At 37.0% G+C, this 18,807-nt stretch overlaps 1 protein-coding gene across 1 annotated transcript in view; it reads right to left on the bottom strand.

The window, feature by feature from the left end:
- Positions 1-18,807, bottom strand: part of CCSER1 (coiled-coil serine rich protein 1) — a 1,147,418-nt gene that overhangs the window by 351,276 nt on the left and 777,335 nt on the right. Inside the window, exon 10 of the mRNA XM_006084620.3 lies at positions 17,020-17,064. Coding sequence (XP_006084682.1) covers positions 17,020-17,064 — 45 coding nt within the window. The remainder of the gene's footprint in view (positions 1-17,019; positions 17,065-18,807) is intronic.

Raw genomic sequence — 18,807 nt, 5'->3', positions numbered from 1 at the left:
GGAGGAGAGCCTAAGGGAGCTTTGGGACAACATGAAACGAAACAACATACGAATAATAGGGGTGCCAGAACAACAGAAAGATGAACATGGATTAGAAAACCTATTCGAAGAAATAATATCAGAAAACTTCCCTGAGGTGGGGAAGAAAAAAGTCACACAAGCCCAGAGAGTCCCAAACAAGGTGAACCCGAAAAGACCCACACCAAGACACATCATAATTACCATGGCAAATGTTCAGGATAAAGAGAGAATCTTACAGGCTGCAAGAGAGAGACGGAAAGTAACATACAAGGGATCTCCCATTAGATTATCAAATGATTTCTCAACAGAAACACATCAGGCCAGAAAAGAATGGACGGAAATCTACAAAGTGATGCAAAGCAAAGGACTGAATCCAAGAATACTCTATCCAGCAAGGCTATCATTCAAAATTGAAGGGGAAATAAGAAGCTTCACAGACAAAAAAGGGCTAAGGGAGTTTATCACCACCAAGCCAGCAATGCAAGAAATGCTAAAGGGACTGGTGTAAAAAGAAGAAATATCAAGCTCAGAAAGAAAACAGCCACACACACACAAAAAAAGAAATGGCTACAAACAAGTACCTTTCAATAATAACTTTAAATGTAAATGGACTAAATGCTCCAACCAAAAGACATCGAGTGGCTGAATGGATAAAAAAAAACATGACCCATACATCTGCTGTCTACAAGAGACCCACCTCATTAGAAGGGACTCACACAGACTGAAAGTGAAGGGATGGAAAAATATCTTTCACGCAAATGGAAAGGAAAAGAAAGCTGGGGTAGCAATACTTATATCTGACAAAATACATCTCAAAGTGAAGGCCATAACCAGAGATAAGGAAGGCCACTTCATAATACTAAAGGGATCAATACAACAAGAAGATATAACCCTGGTAAACATATATGCACCCAATGCAGGAGCACCCACATACATAAGAAAACTTCTGGAAGATATCAGGGGAGAGATCGACAACAATACAATCATAGTAAGGGACTTTAATACACCACTGACATCACTGGATAAATCCGCTAGACAAAAACTCAGCAAAGAGACAGCAATCCTAAATGACTCACTAGATCAGATGGACTTAATTGACATCTTCAGAACACTTCACCCCACAGCTGCGGAATATACATTCCTCTCAGGTGCTCATGGGACATATTCAAAAATAGACCACATATTGGGTCACAAGCAAAGTCTCCACAAATTCAAGAAGATTGAAATCATAAAAAGCATCTTCGCAGACCACGATGGCATAATGTTAGAAATAAACTACAATAAAAACAACCCAAAATACTCAAACACTTGGAAGCTGAATAGCATGTTATTAAATATTGATTGGGTTACCGATGACATCAAAGAAGAAATTAAAAACATCCTGGACACTAATGACAATGAAAACACAACAATCCAAAACCTCTGGGACACAATGAAAGCAGTCCTGAGAGGAAAGTTTATAGCTCTACAGGCCTATCTCAAAAAACAAGAAAAAATGGTAGTCAATCATCTAACTCTACAACTCAAAGAATTAGAAAGAGAGCAACAAGAAAACCCCAGAGTGAGCAGAAGGAAGGAGATAATAAAGATTAGAGCAGAAATCAATGACATAGAGACCAAAAAAACAATACAGAAAATCAATGAAACCAAGAGCTGGTTCTTTGAAAGGATAAACAAGATTGACAAACCCCTAGCCAGGCTCACCAAGAAGCAAAGAGAGAGGTCCCAAATAAACCAAATCAGAAATGATAGAGGCGAAATAACAACAGACCCCACAGAAATACAAATGATTGTTAAACAATACTACGGGCAACTCTACTCCAACAAACTAGACAACCTGGAGGAAATGGACAAATTCCTAGAAAAATACAACATTCCAAAACTCAATCAGGAAGAATCTAAAAACCCCAATAGGCCAATAACTATGGAAGAAATTGAAGCAGTCATCAGAAAGCTTCCAGCAAACAAAAGCCCAGGGCCAGACGGCTTCACAGGGGAGTTTTACCAAACATTCAAGGAAGAACTAAAACCTACCCTCCTCAGACTACTACAAAAAATTCAAGAGGAAGGAACACTTCCAAGCTCATTCTATGAAGCCAGCATCACCCTAATACCAAAACCAGGTAAAGACATCACAATGAAAGAGAATTACAGGCCAATATCCCTCATGAACATAGATGCCAAAATCCTCAACAAAATCTTAGCAAATCGGATCCAGCAGTACATCAGAAGGATCATACACCATGACCAAGTAGGATTTATCCCAGAGATGCAAGGATGGTACAACATCCGTAAATCAATAAATGTGATACATCACATAAACAAATTGAAAGAAAAAAACCACATGGTCATATCAATTGATGCAGAAAAAGCATTCGACAAAATCCAACACCCATTTTTGATAAAAACTCTCAGAAAGGTGGGAATAGAAGGATCATACCTCAACATAATAAAAGCCATATATGACAAGCCCACAGCCAACATCATACTCAATGGTCAAAAACTAACACCATTTCCCCTAAGAACAGGAACAAGACAGGGATGCCCACTCTCACCACTCCTGTTCAACATAGTACTGGAAGTATTAGCCATTGCAATTAGGCAAGAAGAAGAAATAAAAGGCATCCAAATTGGAAAAGAGGAAGTAAAACTGTCCTTATTTGCAGATGACATGATATTATACATACAAAACCCTAGAGACTCCATCAAAAAGCTACTAGACTTAATACATGAATTTGGCAATGTAGCAGGATACAAAATTAACCCCAAGAAATCTGAGGCATTTCTATACACCAATAGTGAACTTTCAGAAAGAGAGATTAGAAAAACAATCCCATTTACCATCGCACCAAAAAAATTAAGATACCTAGGAATAAACTTAACCAAAGAGGTTAAAGACCTCTACTCAGAAAACTACAGGATGTTGAAAAAAGAGATAGAGGAAGACATAAACAGATGGAAGAACATACCATGTTCTTGGATTGGTAGAATCAACATCATTAAAATGTCCATACTACCCAAAGCAATCTATACATTCAACGCACTTCCCATTAAAATACCAATGGCCTTCTTCAAAGATCTTGAACGAACTCTCCAAAAATTCATCTGGAATAAAAAAAGACCCCGAATAGCTGCAACGATCCTGAGAAAGAACAAAGTAGGTGGGATCTCAATGCCAGATATCAAGCTGTATTACAAAGCCACTGTTCTCAAAACTGCCTGGTACTGGCACAAGAACAGACATATAGATCAGTGGAATAGAATAGAGAGTCCAGAAATTAGCCCGAACCAATATGCTCAATTAATTTTTGACAAAGGAGGCATGAACATACAATGGAGCCAAGATAGTCTCTTCAATAAATGGTGTTGGGAAAATTGGACAGATATATGCAAGAAAATGAAACTAGACCACCAACTTACACTATACACAAGAATAAACTCAAAATGGATAAAGGACTTAAATGTACGACAGGAAACCATAAAAATTCTAGAAGAATACAAAGGCAACAAAATCTCAGACATATGCCAAAACAATTTCTTCACTGATACAGCTCCTAGGGCAGTTGAAACTAAAGAGAAAATGAACAAATGGGACTACATCAAAATAAAAAGCTTCTGCACAGCAAAAGAAACCATCAACAAAACAACAAGAAAACCCACCTCGTGGGAAAACATATTTGCCAACGTCATATATGAATGGATTATAAAACTGTGGTACATCTACACGATGGAATACTATGCTGCTGTTAAAAAGAAGGAACTCTTACCATTTGCAACAGCATGGATGGAACTGGAGAGCATTATGCTAAGTGAAACAAGCCAGTCAATGAAGGAAAAATACCACATGATCTCACTCTTTCATGGATAATTAAGACCATTACAAACTTTTGAACAATAATAAATACAGTGGCAGAGCTGCCTCAAACCGATTGTCGGACTGCAGTGGGAAGGCCAGGGAGGGTTGGGGGACAGGAGGGAGGGGAATAAGAGATCAACCAAAGGACTTGTATGCATCCATATAACCATAACTAATGGACATAAGACACTGGGGGGTAAGGGAGGGCAGGGGCTTGTCAAGGGTGGGGGGGAAAAAGGACACTTATGTAATACCCTTTGTAATACTTTTAGCGAAAAATAAAAAAATAAAAAGAAAGAAATGGGAAGGGAAGCAAGAAGTATATTATGCATTTTCCTATGCAGAATATTGTCTGATTCCTTCCCTCTTAGTTTACAAAAAAGAAATAAAGGCCATGCTAATGTAAGCATTCACATATTGACAATGATTTGGTTTAAGAAATACAATGGTTGCCGAAACCGGTTTGGCTCAGTGGATAGAGCGTCGGCCTGCGGACTGAGGGGTCCCAGGTTTGATTCTGGTCAGGGGCATGTACCTTGGTTGCGGGCACGTCCCCAGTGGGGGGTGTGCAGAGGGCGGCTGATCAATGTTTCTCTCTCATCGATGTTTCTGGCTCTCTGTCTCTCTCCCTTCCTCTCTGTAAAAAATCAATAAAATAGCTTTAAAAAAAAAAGAAATACAATGGATCAGATAAACATCGGATCAGTGATATCTGCATAGAGAACTATTTTAATTTTATGTATTACTGACATTTGTCTCCTTTTACAATATGTTATTTTTAATCAGAGAAAGATAAGACCCACACACACCCTCCTCCAGATGTAATAGATTAGAGCAGGACGGTTGAGAAGTTAACTATGCAATGGTGACCAGGACCTAATTAAGAGGGTTAACTCATAGATACAGAGAGCAGACTGACAGCTGTCAGAGGGGAGGGAGTTGGGAGGCAGGTGAGAAAGGTGAAGGGATTAAGCAAAAAACAACTAATACACCAACAATAGTATGGTGATTGCCAGAGGGAAAAAGTATTGGAGAGAGAAAGAGGAGGTTAAAGAGGATAAATGGTAATGAAAGGAGATTTGACTTGGGTGGTGAACACATTGTACAAGTCAAAAGTTTGTTGTGAGAATTAAATGAGTGAATATGAATACAGTGTTACAATGATAAGCACTCACCAAGTGTTAATTCAATTTTTTTTATGGTAAAGAAACAGGACCTTTATTTTTTGCTAAGGTCACTCAACCGCTTGCTATGATGTGCACTGACCACCAGGGGGCAGATGCTATGACCTGTAGGTTAGCTTGCTGCTGAGGTCCGGCCAATTGGGACTGAGCAAAACAGGCAAGACACACCCTGGAGCCCTCCCACAGTCCTTCCCCAGGTGGCCAACCTCCCGTGTCCCTCCCCGGCCCTGATCATGCACCAGTGTGGTCCTTCAGTCTGGCCTGTGTCCTCTCACAATCTGGGGCCCCTCAGGGGATGTCAGAGAGTTGGTATCGGCCCAATCCCACAGGCCAGGCCAAGGGACCTCACTGATGCACAAATTCGTGCACTGGGCTTCTACTATATAACATATAACATATCTTTTTAATATACCCAGAATATGGAGCAGCAGCCTGTACAAACACATTGATATTTCCATAGCAGATATTATAAACGTTCATGCTAAGTGAGGAAAAGAATGACTATAATTAGGTTTATATTAGTTCAACTCAGGTATGGGCTACCAAATGAGTCTGTGCCTCCATTTGAGGAGGACAGAAAATCTGTTTTCAGAGCATTTGAGATATTAGAATTGCAGATAAGGAAATATTTACATGTGTTATTTTAATATTTTATTTACTATTGATTATTAGAATGTAAATGTAATTAATTTCAAGGTTATTGAGGAGAACGACATGCAACTGAGTAAGTATTTAAGAGCAAAGAGAAAGCTTCTTTTCTGAGGAAAATGGATGGTGGCATTATATTATTTCTAATGTTTGTGATGGGTTGAATTGTGTCTCCCCAAAATTCATATGTTAAAACCCTAACCCCCAGTACTTCAGAATTGGCTGTATTTGGAGATAGGGCCTTTAAAGAGGTGATTAAGGTAAAGTGAGGCAATTGGGGTCTCATCTGACTGGTCTCCTTATAAAAGGACATCTGACAGACAGACACTAGGATGTGAGTAACCAAAGGAGAGGCCATGTGAGTTCACAGCAAGAAGGCGGCTGTTTGCAAGTCAAGGAGAGAAGCCTCAGAAGAAACCAAACTTGCTGATACCTTGATTGTGAACTTCTAGCTCCAGAACAGGGAGCAAATAAATTTCTATGGTTAAAGCACCCAGTCGATGACATTTTGTTATGGCATAGATAGCAAACAATATGTATTGAGTGTAACAGCAATTTTACATGAAGCTATTATTTTGAGTATAACTATTATTTGTGTGAGTCTGAAATTCTCTTACCTTTACATTTATAATCAAATTACAATTGTTTACATAATTTTTAATTTATTTCAGAGAGGAAGGGAGAGGGAAAGAGAGATAGAAACATCAATGATGACAGAGAATCATTGATCAGCTGCCTCCTGCACGCCCCACTACTGGGTTTCGAGCCTGCAACCCAGGCATGTGCCCCTGACCGTAATTGAACCCAGGACCCTTTAGTCCACAGGTTGACGCTCTATCCACTGAGCCAAACAGGTTAGGGTGTGTTTACCTAATACTCTGACAGCACAATGATTCTTAGGAGATAAAGGATCATAAATACATCATTTCTTCTGTTAATAGGAAATTTGTTTGAAGGTTTTAGATTACATCCTAGGTAGCAATGTGGTGATCACTGATAAGGGACTGAGTAGGTCCTTGATGTAACTGAATGACAGCAATGAAATTAGTCTGGGTTGCTCCTATTCCATTGGATTGACTGTGCATTGATGTCCAGAGAACTGTCACAAAGTAAGTTTGAGGACAATATGCAAAGGGAAAAAAGACAAAATGTCAAGTAATTGTCCTCAACGGAAGGATGACCAAAAGATGAAAAGAGATTGGGGATCTATTTCCAACAAAGAGAAGGAGGCCAGTAATTTCACCAGAAAAGAGAGGCATTGCATTGCTGTTGTTACCTACAGGTTTACAGGGTTTTAATGTTAGTCAGAAAAGCCAATATTTGAGCATTTACATGGTGATTTTTATACTACATGGAAATATAAATCCAAACAAAAGGGAAAGTATCTTAATAAATTATGGGTAAGTATCAACATAATAAAATGTTTATTTTTGTTTGTACTTCATATTTTTTAAATATATTTTATTGATTTTTTACAGAGAAGAAGGGAGAGGGACAGAGAGTTAGGAACATCGATCAGCTGCCTCCTGCACACCCCACTCTGGGGATGTGCCTGCAACCAAGGTACATGCCCTTGACCGGAATCGAACCTGGGACCCTTCAGTCCGAAGGCCGACGCTCTATCCACAGAGCCAAACTGGTTAGGGATGTACTTTATATTTTTTGGTGTGGAAATTGGCTTCTATATGTAATTAACAAAGGATTCATAAGTGATCTTCTCACTTATATATGAATAAATACTTCTCTGATGAAAGCAGGCTGAATCAATTCAACCAACTAAAATAGTATTTTTTTAATATTCTTTGTCATAGGTAAAGGGCAAAAAATTATTGCATAATCAGTTGCATACACAAATAAAACAACAATGCCAACCCCCCCAAACCCTATAAGCTTTCATATAAAGATATAAGACCATGGAATAAAAATCATAATTTTTCCCTTTTCAAAATAATACATCTTTGAAGGTTGATTCTAAAAACAATATTATATGTTCCTTATGAAAACCAATGTCTAAATTTATGTTGATTGGAAAGTCAAAAATCCTTCTACTTTAATCCTTTTTAGTCCTTATCTCTTTGTAAAATCCACTTTAAAGTTAAAAATCTTATTTTATATAAAATTTTTTGGAAAAAAATCATAAGCCAGGAAAATATGTTGTGTTTCATAACTCAGAATTCAGAATATTCATTCATTGTACTAGTTGTTCATATCAATGCAAAGCTATAGTGTCATAAACTGTGCCTCATCTCTACCTATTACCTTTGGCAATGTAGTATTTGTGGGGGTTTTTTTGTCTGTTTGTTGGTCTGTTTATTTGTATTCCAGTAGGTCTAACAAACTTCGTTTTGCTTGATCAATAGGTTTTCTTCTTTGTGGTCTTTTGTGAGGTCAATAGTAAAAAATTATGGAGATATACTAGATTCCATCAAAACCCCTATGCAAAGTGACTTAGGCTATTGTACATGAAATAAGTCCTTCTGAGGGTAAGGAAGTCTCCTGTTCAGGAGTCTCTCACACAGCAACACGTAAGCCCTGCATTGGGTCTAAACTTGAAGTTCTTTTTGTTAGTCTCCCAAATGCAGAGTTTCTGTCTTCTGGGAATGAGAATGCTTTTTTATTAATTCTAATCAAATTTGAAAACACTTACCCTAGGTGAAAAAACACCTTTATTTTCTTTGCAACATTACTGTTGGTCTGTTTTCATGACTCCCCATCGTGAGTCAATAAAAAGAGGTCTAACTTCAAGCACTCATAAGTTCAGAAGTTTTTGTCAGCCTGATTCCTTTACACAAACGTTACCTCAAATCATCTCTGAAAACCTTTATAAGGACTGTCCTCTATCTTGTTTTTATTGATTCTACTTAGTTTCATTTTGCTTGGAGTGGGGGGGTTGTCAGGACCCCCACCTGGCCTTAGGCTAGGTTCTTTTTTAATTAAAATTTTTAATGTTGACGTAATTGCAGGTGATCCCCTCCACACCCCCCCACCCTTGCCCACCTCTACCTATCTCTATTTCTCTCTCCCTTAGCCTTCACCAAGTATTGTCAAGGCTCTTAAAATAGGAGGTCAGCCAAACAAAATTTTATCGTGGTCTTCTTAATCTATTTTATCCTCTAAGTCCACATTACTTTATATTCTTTGTCTTTTTTATTTTTATTTATTTATTTATATTAAATATATTGGAGTGACATTGGTTAATAAGATCATATAGGCTTCAAGCACACATTTCTATGACACATGATCTGTATATTGTATTTTGTGCCCACCATCCAAAGTCAACTCATCTTCCATCACAATATATTTGGTCACCTGTACCCTTAACTATCCCTGCACTCCTTTCTCCCTGGGAAGCACCATACTGTTGTCTGGGTCTATGAGTTTTAGTTTTATGTCACACATGTGACTAAAATCATATGGTGCTTATTTTTCTGAATGACATATTTTGTTTAGTATAATATTCTCAAGGTCCATCCATGCTTTTGCAAATGGCAGAATTTCATCTTTTCTAATGGCTGAGTAGTATTCCATAGTAATATGTACCACATCTCTTTATCCAATTTATATTTTAACTCCTGTGTCTATGTCTCTAACTGGCATAATTCCACCCGGTACAATCTAAAACTGCAGAGTTCATTTTGGGGAACTTGGTCATGAGCATGACTGTTGAATTGTTGGTTGATGGATTCACAAAGTTTAAAATTATTTTTTAAGCTTATTGTACACATTCTTTTGTGTGGCTCTGTGTATGTGTCAGTGTAATGCATTTCCTAAATCTAACACTTCTTTTATCCTCCAGAGTGATGACTTCATACATGCTGTAAGCTGGATCCCTGCTACTTCTTTTCTTTCCTCTCTTCTTTCTGCTTCTCTTTGGAAATATTGTTCTGTCCCTATGTACATACTCTATAAATATTTAATCTTCATAATCAATCAAACATTTTCAAAAGAAAGAAAAAAACTTAAATGGTGTGCACTTTTATTGGATTTTCCCCCTCATTTGAGATACTACTAAGAATGTATTCTTTCTTAGTAAAGCAGCTCTAATACGCTTAGTTCTGCTTAATCAATTGGTTTCTTTTGGATAGTTGCTTGAAATGCTAATGGTCTAAAAGCATAGAAGAGATATTCAAAATCTAATTTGAAGATCTCCCAGACATGTAAAATATGTGAAAAATAGCTTTAACACCTACAGGCCTTAGGCACAGCTCTTTGTAAATAACACTATAAGTAAAAGACGTAATTTTTTTAAAAAATTCATCTGTAACATGAAATGTGGACTTAAGAAATTTTGAGATTCAATGATGGATTTTAAATAGATTTTATTGTCCTATTTGAAATGTGTCACCTCAGATCCAATTTAGAATCAGACTAGGTCTTAAAGAATCAGGCTAGGTCTTGGATACCTAGTCTGTGTAGATAGTAAAATCTCCCAACAACATGACACTCAAACTATCTCTAACAGTTTGAAAAGATAAAAAGAAAAGCAGAAGATATGAAAAGCAGAACAGTAATTGCTGCCATTTAGTGGGTATTTATTATGTGGCAGGCACTGCTCAAAGAGTTTTACTAATTTTATCCTCTCAACAATCTTATGAAACAGGGATAATTATTATGGTCTTGTAATGTGTAATTCTTTCAATTAAATACTGATTCATAAGCACAACAGTCTTTTGCTTTCTTTATTGCCTGTCAATCCTGAGAAGGGGGAATATAGATATTTTATTTTTTACTGAGTCCTTAAAAGGTCTCCTGATCTCAAAATCAAACTGTAAATCAAATGTGTCTTAGTGGAAAACTGTAGGAACTGAACCATTGAATTATTCTAGTGACAAATAGAAGAATTTCAAAAAAGAATATAATGTTAGCCAATACATATTTCCCCCCAAAAAACTGTGTTAACATTGAGGTTATAAAGTAACTTTATTCTACAAAACTTCACAGCAAACAAAAATGAGATAGCTAAATTTGAACAGAAGTAGAAACATTCAGTCTATTCTGAATATTGAACAATAAGTAAAACATGCAAACGGAAGTAAGTTTGCAGAAAAATTATTAAAGATAATGAAAATCATGTTTCTTGGTGAAAAATTTATATTTGATGCACAAAGCTATAAGAGAAGTATAGTTATCTGCTATAATTTCAAAATTATGTAAAATATTAGATTTTAAGAGAACAATGGCACACCAACATTCTTTGCTAATTCCTATTTCCAAGAACAAGACACTTCCTTCAATTTTCACTCTATTCTTAGAACTCACAAAGTTGTTGTTTTTTTCAAAAAGTAATTCTCTCTAGTGGTTTGTTGGACCTAGAAGAAGTAATAAAGAGTTTCTTAGCTTACACAATAATCTTTACCTAAAATAATCTGTTTAATAATTCTAATCCTATCTAATAGACAAACATGGTAATTGACCGTACCTTTGCTATGCCTCCCATTGGCTAATCAGCACAATATGTAAATTAACCCAACCAAGATGGCAGCCAGCAGCCATGCAGCTGAAGTGAGCAGGAGGCTTGCTTGCTCCAGTGATGGAGGAAGCCAAGGTTCCCCACCTGCTGCGGCTTGGCTCTGCGCGGCCCGGCTCTGAGCTCCGAAAGCAACAAAGTTTCAATTATAGAAGCTAAGCAAACCCCAGATACCTGCTTTCAGCAAGCCGTGGCCACAGAGCTGGAGTGAGCAGGAGCCTCTTGGCTCTCAGCTACAGTGACAGCAAAAAAGTTGCAATTATAGAAGGTAAATAAGTCCCAGAATAAAAAAAAAAAGTAAAAAAGGAGAGGCTGGGAACTTCAGTCACCGGCCAGCCTGAAAACGGCCCTCAGCCCCTCACCCAGACTGGCCAGGCACCCCAGTGGGGACCCCCACCCTGAAGGGGGTGTGACCAGCTGCAAACAGCCATCAGCCCCTCACCCAGGCTGGCCAGGCACCCAAGCGGACCCCGACCCTGATCCGGGACACCCTTCAGGGCAAACCAGCCGGCCCCCACCAGTGCACCAGGCCTCTATCCTATATAGTAAAAGGGTAATATGCAAACTGACCCTAACAGCAGAACGACTGGGAATGACTGGTCACTATGACACACACTGACCACCAGGGGGCAGATGCTCAATGAAAGAGCTGCCCTCTGGTGGTTAGTGCGCTCCCACATGGGGGAGCTCTGTTCAGCCACAAGCAAGGCTGATGGCTGCCAGTACAGTGATGGTTGTCGGAGCCTCTCCTGCCTCCTCAGCAGCGCTAAGGATGTCCGACTACAGCTTAGGTCTGCTCTCCGCTGGCAAGTGGACATCCCCCGAGGGCTGCCGGGCTGACAGAGGGATATATCATTGCCAGCTTAGGCCCAATCCTCCGGGGAGCAGGCCTAGGCCAGCAGGTGGTCATCCCGGAGAGGGCACAGGCCTGGCTGAGGGACTTCCCCGCCCCTGAGTGCACAAATTTTTGTGCACTGGGCCTCTAGTTAAGTTATAAATAGAGAGATAAATCAATGGCAATTTTTAAAAAATATATTTTATTGATTTTTTTACAGAGAGGAAGGGAGAGGGACAGAGAGAAACATCGATCAGCTGCCTCATGCACGCTTCCTACTGGGGTTGTGCCTGCAACCAATGCACATGCCCCTGACTGGAATCGAACCTGGGACCCTTGAGTCCACAGGCTGACGCCCTATCCACTGAGCCAAACCAGCTAGGGCAATGGCAATTTTTTTTTGTTCCACTAAGAATATGCTTATGCTAATATTCCAGGAAGACAAATTATTTTGAAATAAAAAATATCATTTAGCATTCTTTGCATTTTCTCTCTTTTGGAGATCAAATTTAAAAATGACTTTTCAACTTAAAAAATATAGATAAATAATTTGTCAAGAAATTAACAATTAAAAAGTCTATCTAACTAGACATAACAAAGACATAAAATCCACTATTATCAGAATAAAATCCACTATGTATCAGAATAAAAAAATTATTCTCTTTAGGAATATTATATGCTCAAGTGATACTTTATATAAGTAAAAATCTTGAATTATTATTTAAATGATTAATGCGTTTAATTACAAAGTAGATTTGGGAAAATAGCATTGAACTAAACATTTGCTTTTCAGTCTACTTTTGTCAAATGACTCTAATTATGTTTCTTTAAGCATTAGAAGTCCATATTATTTATAATGTCCTACTTATGGTATTTGACAAAGAAAATGGAGGATTGGGGACACTGCAATGCAACAGAGAGAGTTAGTGAAGCATCTGGACTACAAAACAGACCGATTGCAGGACATTCTCATGATTTTCTTGGGGATGACACACTCATAAATCAGCTATTTTAGTAATTTGAAATGTCCACTTTTTAAACTGTGTCTATTAGAATTTATCTATTTGTACTTGCAACCACAAATTAAAAGTGGGATTTTTTTTCTATCATTGGCATAGTGAAAAACAAAAAACAAAACAAAATTTCCCAAACCACAAGGAATTTTTCTAGTAAGTGGATGAATGTATCTATAGTATTTGTTGATCAACTTTCTAAAAAATGCTTCTAGAAATTATCTAAAGTGTTCATTTTCTTTCAGATGTTTGAGAAGCACATCCATAGTGTTCTATAAAAGTTGAAAACTATTTATTTAAAATGTTCAAATGTACCAATATTAATCCTGTCTTCAGAATTCCAGGTGAAGAACGGCGACATGATTTCTGTTTATTTTGCTCATAACTGTGGAAGATCTAAGCTTTACAATTATATAAAAGTGATTCTTGTTCATTACACACTTGCAATATTTCCACTGCATTTATCATTCTGGCATCTATGTAACCTCCAACGACACAGCCATAATCCAAAAGTTCCATTAACCATTATCTCTCACATTAGCTTACCACAATCAGCACAATTTCTGAAATTAAATTTTAACACTGATTTATGTACCCAACAATAGCAATTAGTCTTCTTCATCCATGATGTAAAGTCACACATCATTTGTACTTAGACTGATATAAAATATCCAGAATATGGGTGGTTGAGTATTATTGAGGTAGGGTGAAAGTAAAGATAATTAGCCATTCAAAATCAGTGTGTACACACACACACATGCACACACGTACCCATACACACACAGAGGAATCTTATTAAATTACCAAAAACTGTACTTTGGAAAATATAATACTATTTAAAATAAAAATAAACTATAAAACATTTTCATAAAACTGATAGTAATTTTAGTTTAAATCAAATTAATTACAAAAACACTATGTGGAAAACAGAAATTCCTTGAGAACAAAATAATAATTTATCTATGTCTCAGACCCAATGGATTTTCACTGAGGTTTTTCTATGTGCTACAAGATCCCACTGTAGGGAGAAAGTTTGCTTAAAACCAGATAGAAATAGCAGTTAATCATATTTTGCACAGCATTCCACTAATTTCCCATTTTAAACAACCTTATTATTAACCACTATGCTAGACCCCATCGATCTATACATGGTATGCATATATAAATATACAAAAATATGAATGTAGCTTTTTAAAGATACAATATCTGTTTTTTTAAATATTTCACAATAATACAAGCAATTTAGGTGCTACCCATCTCTATTTCCTTCAGAAAAGGAACATAGTTTAATCATGTCTTAATTTATACTTTTATACAGAATATAGTGTTCAAATCTGGCCTTCCTATCCGGCAATTAGCTTTTTAATAGTATTTAAGACCTAGCTAGATAGCATATAATGGCCTGCTTCAATTTTCGAGGCATTGTCATTATCTCAAATAAGTAAATAAAACACTTTAAATAACACTTCTTAAACCTTCTTATAAATATTTGGCAATAGGCCTTTAGTATTACATTCATCAACACCTGTTGGGAATATCTGTCATTTGCACTAAGACAAATTAATTCATCTTAAGATGTAATGGTTGTCATTAAATCATCATCAATCACAGTAGCAGTAGGATGAGAAAGTCTAAGAGAATGTTTTATGTGAGAGTTTCTAAATCTACACATTTCAATTTAACATAATCATAGATATATTATTTACATTTGTAATGAACACATGTAATGCAACACAGCAAACAGGAATCATCAAGATACATGTCACATCTTGTAAGTAAGAGAGATTAGGAGGCTCTTAAGATAGTAATTGGGCTATTTGTTTCCAGATCACATACCACTAAGATTTGGCAGAACAGTTTCCACAGCATATTTCACCCAATTGTCTGATACATTCCTAAATTTCCTACCATAGACCAGACTGGGCTTTATAATCATGAGAAAAAACTAAGGTGAGTGTTAGGTAGAAAAGAAATATGCCCAAGTAACCCAGTGGTGCCCAGAGAGGAGGCAAAGTTTCTTTTTTGAATTCTAATACAGTAGTTGACATTTACTGTTTATTCCTCAAGTGGAAAAGACATTACTGGGCTATCAGTGATTTAATGATCTTACCTTCTTCACAATTACTCCACTAACCTCAGAGAGAAGGCCCGAATCAAGGTTGTCCTTTCAACGTAGATGAAAACTTTAAATTATAGGTTTATTAAAAATTTGACCTTCATACAAACCATAAAATAGTTTCAAGAAAAAATATTTTGAAAAAATTAAAATACATTATCAGCATGTTCCTTACCCATAAGTGCAATTAAAATAAAAATAAAATAAGAAGAAATGAAAAAAATAAGCAATAAAATTTAACACTCTTTTCAAATACTAGTAAAACCAGTCAGTCATTAGGTTTTTAAAAATAATATGAAACATTGAAAAAACGTAATAAAACAAATAAAGAATATTTCTATTATTACGTAGACATATGGATGTACATTTTCCTTCTTTGGACACACAGTTGCTACTGGACTAGGATGCAGCAGCAAGGAACTGGATATCTCTAAATTGAGTGTCCTGAAAGGCACTGAATCAGCAGAGATAAATTGTGGCAGGACTGCTTGGCTGTGAACTTCACTTAGGAGGTGATGAATTAAGTTCTTTCTCTAAGTGGATCCATTTTGGTCATGTCTGAGCAAAAGCAGGTACCCTCACAAAACTCTAAGTGGCTCTGAGGTCTTCCTTACAGAGTATATTTCCCCCATTCTGCTGCACTGATGACCACATTCGTATTACCTTGCTCTCCTACAACCTGAAAAGTATCTAAAGATTTATCTTCCTTAGCTCTTCTGCCAATGTGAGCCAACTACTATATGTTCCTCAAAAGGAACAGATTCATCTGGGTGGAAAATAGCAAATAAATGGGAAGAGGCCCCAAATGACAAGTTTACTAGGAACTAAAATGTCAAATATTAAAATGCACACAACTGGAAGTTATAACAGCAAGGGAAGAAGAGGAAAGCACTACATATTTAATACAGAAGAAAACTGTTTTTTACAAAAAGAGAGTCATGGATTGAGAGGGAGGTAAGACATATTTTCTCATTTTGAAAGACAAAACATGTTCACATGTGCCTTCACACACACACACACACACACACACACACACACACACAAACAACAACACACAAAACAGTTATATAAATATCACCAAAAAATAAAATTACCTTTTGGGCAATAAGAAAATATTGATTTACTGAATTAAATATTCCACCAGCACTCCACTTCAAACAACCGAAATCCCAGATAAATAAATTTATAAGTAAATTTATACTAGTACACTTAGCAAGGAAAGAACTTTATCGTGACTGTCTGCATATTAGAATTAGAAAATAATAATATACATCATGTTTACAATATGGTCTTATGTTTGGTATTATTAAAAGTTACCCTTCTGTTTAAAGCATCTGGGATAGACAATAATTAAAGTTTTAAAATCACTAGTCTTATCAAAGAAACTTCACACTATCAATAACATATAACAGCCTAGTACCATATACCAATAGCCTTGGGTAGGAGAGTAAAGAATCTCATATGTCATAAAATGTTTTCATTGTCAGAATTTTGCTAGTTTCTCAGTAAATCATTTTAAATATTGCATGTAATGTTTTCTTCTGCCCTCTCCAGCAGGCCCAACTGCTGTGAAAGTCCATTTTAACAGAAAGAGCCTGCCTAACCAGAGAAAAAGTATTTTTTTTCAGTTGCAGAGAAACAAGCACAAATAACAGTTACATAAGTATGTGTAAAGTGTGGTATGGCCAGAGTAAATGGAATATACTAGTATGTACACAACATTCTTCACACCACATCCCCATCTCCATCGTCATCATCATCATTGTCACTGTCATTGTCATTATCATCATTATCATGATGTCACCTTCACCAACCACATCACTGCAACATTGGAACCATTTTCTCTTCCTCCCTCTCCCTCTCTCTTAGACTTTCTTACCTCTCTCCCTCCTGGTACTGCCTCCAGTCTTTTCAGGTTCAAACCCTGAAAGAAAACAAAATAAAAATAATATATTAGTGTTGGCAAAGAAGTTACATAATAATTAGTACTAGTGCCAAACTTTTGAAGTAAAAGAAATAACTCACTTAAAGAAGATCTGAGTATAGATGAATATCTCACACATATGCCAATATCTGTACCTGCATAAGTCTTCAAAGGTGGTACCGATGAACTAGTATTTCCTGCTAAATCTTAAGATCATTAGTAAAAGCGCAATATAAGCATTTGTTTTAGTAATGATTGCTCATGCCTTGCTGAGATGACAATCTAAAAGCTGCTGTTTAAACTGAAGTGGTGCATGTAGGACATGCTAGGATAGTAAGCTCTTACTCTATGCACTGGGTCTGGCACGTTTGGCACACGAGTAAGAAAGAGAAAAGCAGCAGCATCCCTGGCAGCACTGGTCATCACCTAGGAAACATTCAGGATACTATCTCCTGACAAAGGACCTGTCTCCCTCTTCTGTCATCATAACTGCTTTCTATGATAAGAATTCCCAGTGAACATGATGCTTCATTTAAATGGAAGAAGAGTTCATCTTTTTCTCAGCAAGCCTATCGTAAACAGTGCTTATGGCACAAGAGTCTCTCTCTCTCTCTCTCTCTCTCTCTCTCTCTCTCTCTCTCTCTCTCTCTCTCTCTCTCTTTCTCTCTCTCTCCCTCTCTCTCTCCCTCTCTCTCTCTATTCAAACAAAACTCTCAGGAAACACCTATACAGATCTCTAGAGCTCCTTCTCTGTGTATTTCCCGCTACGTGTTTCTGTGATCTCACCCACAAATTCTAGCTGCCTTGGTCTCTCTAAACTCAGATCTTTGTCTCCTCAACTACAAATCTAAAGACTCTGGTATTCTGTGCACCATAATCCAAAAACTGTCTCCAGGTAGAAACCCAGGTACTGTAAGGCTCTCTTCCTCTTTTCTCAAGTGTTATGCACTTTCTTGTGTGCTTTTTTATGTGTGCTTTTTAATGATAATTGTTTTATATGTTTTGTCCAGTTTTCTAATCATTACAGCAGACGGCAAGTCTTATAGATAGTACTCCTTCATCAATAGAAGCAGAAGTCAAAGTAAGTACTTTACATGTATTTTTTTCAAAGGAGAAAATTAAAGCTTATAAAATTTAAATTATGTCAGCTGAGTACCAGAACTAGTAAGTACAACAGCAAAATTCAAACAATGTCTTAAAAGCCTGGACACCAAGCTCATTCACTCATCCTTAGCCAGGGTTCTTTAAATTCATAGCAGTGTAAATGTTATGTGTGTTTTATACTTATGGACACAAATTAATGATAACATGAAACTTATGAATGAGTCATGATGTTTCTTCAAGGAAATAGTGATTAAGAGAGCGGGGTGTCAGGACTTTGAGGGAAAAAAAAGCATACCCACTTGGATGAAGAGGGGCTGAAAGGTAAGCTTGCCAGGGTAATATATTGTCTGAATTATATAAAGAGTTTGGTCATAATTTGGGCACTAAATTATTGAAAAACCAATCTTTAAGTTGAAGAGCTGAGTCAGAGAATCTGAGGACAGGAATTTGGGAGCCATGTGGGCAAAGAATAATGACCTAAGAGGATTCTCCATATGCTAACAGGGCCTCAGGCAAGAATTTATCTCAATGGAGAAGTCAAATGATCTAGGATGTAATGAGATTCACTAAGAAGTACTGAGGTGTGACCTGGAAGATGTGAAACCCTCACCGATGGCAGAAATTACTCTGAGCATTAGA

The sequence above is a fragment of the Myotis lucifugus genome, unplaced genomic scaffold (genome assembly GCF_000147115.1).
Source record: "Myotis lucifugus unplaced genomic scaffold, Myoluc2.0 scaffold_12, whole genome shotgun sequence".
In the NCBI taxonomy this organism is placed as follows: Eukaryota; Metazoa; Chordata; class Mammalia; order Chiroptera; family Vespertilionidae; genus Myotis; species Myotis lucifugus.
This window is presented reverse-complemented; position numbering and strand designations above follow the sequence as displayed.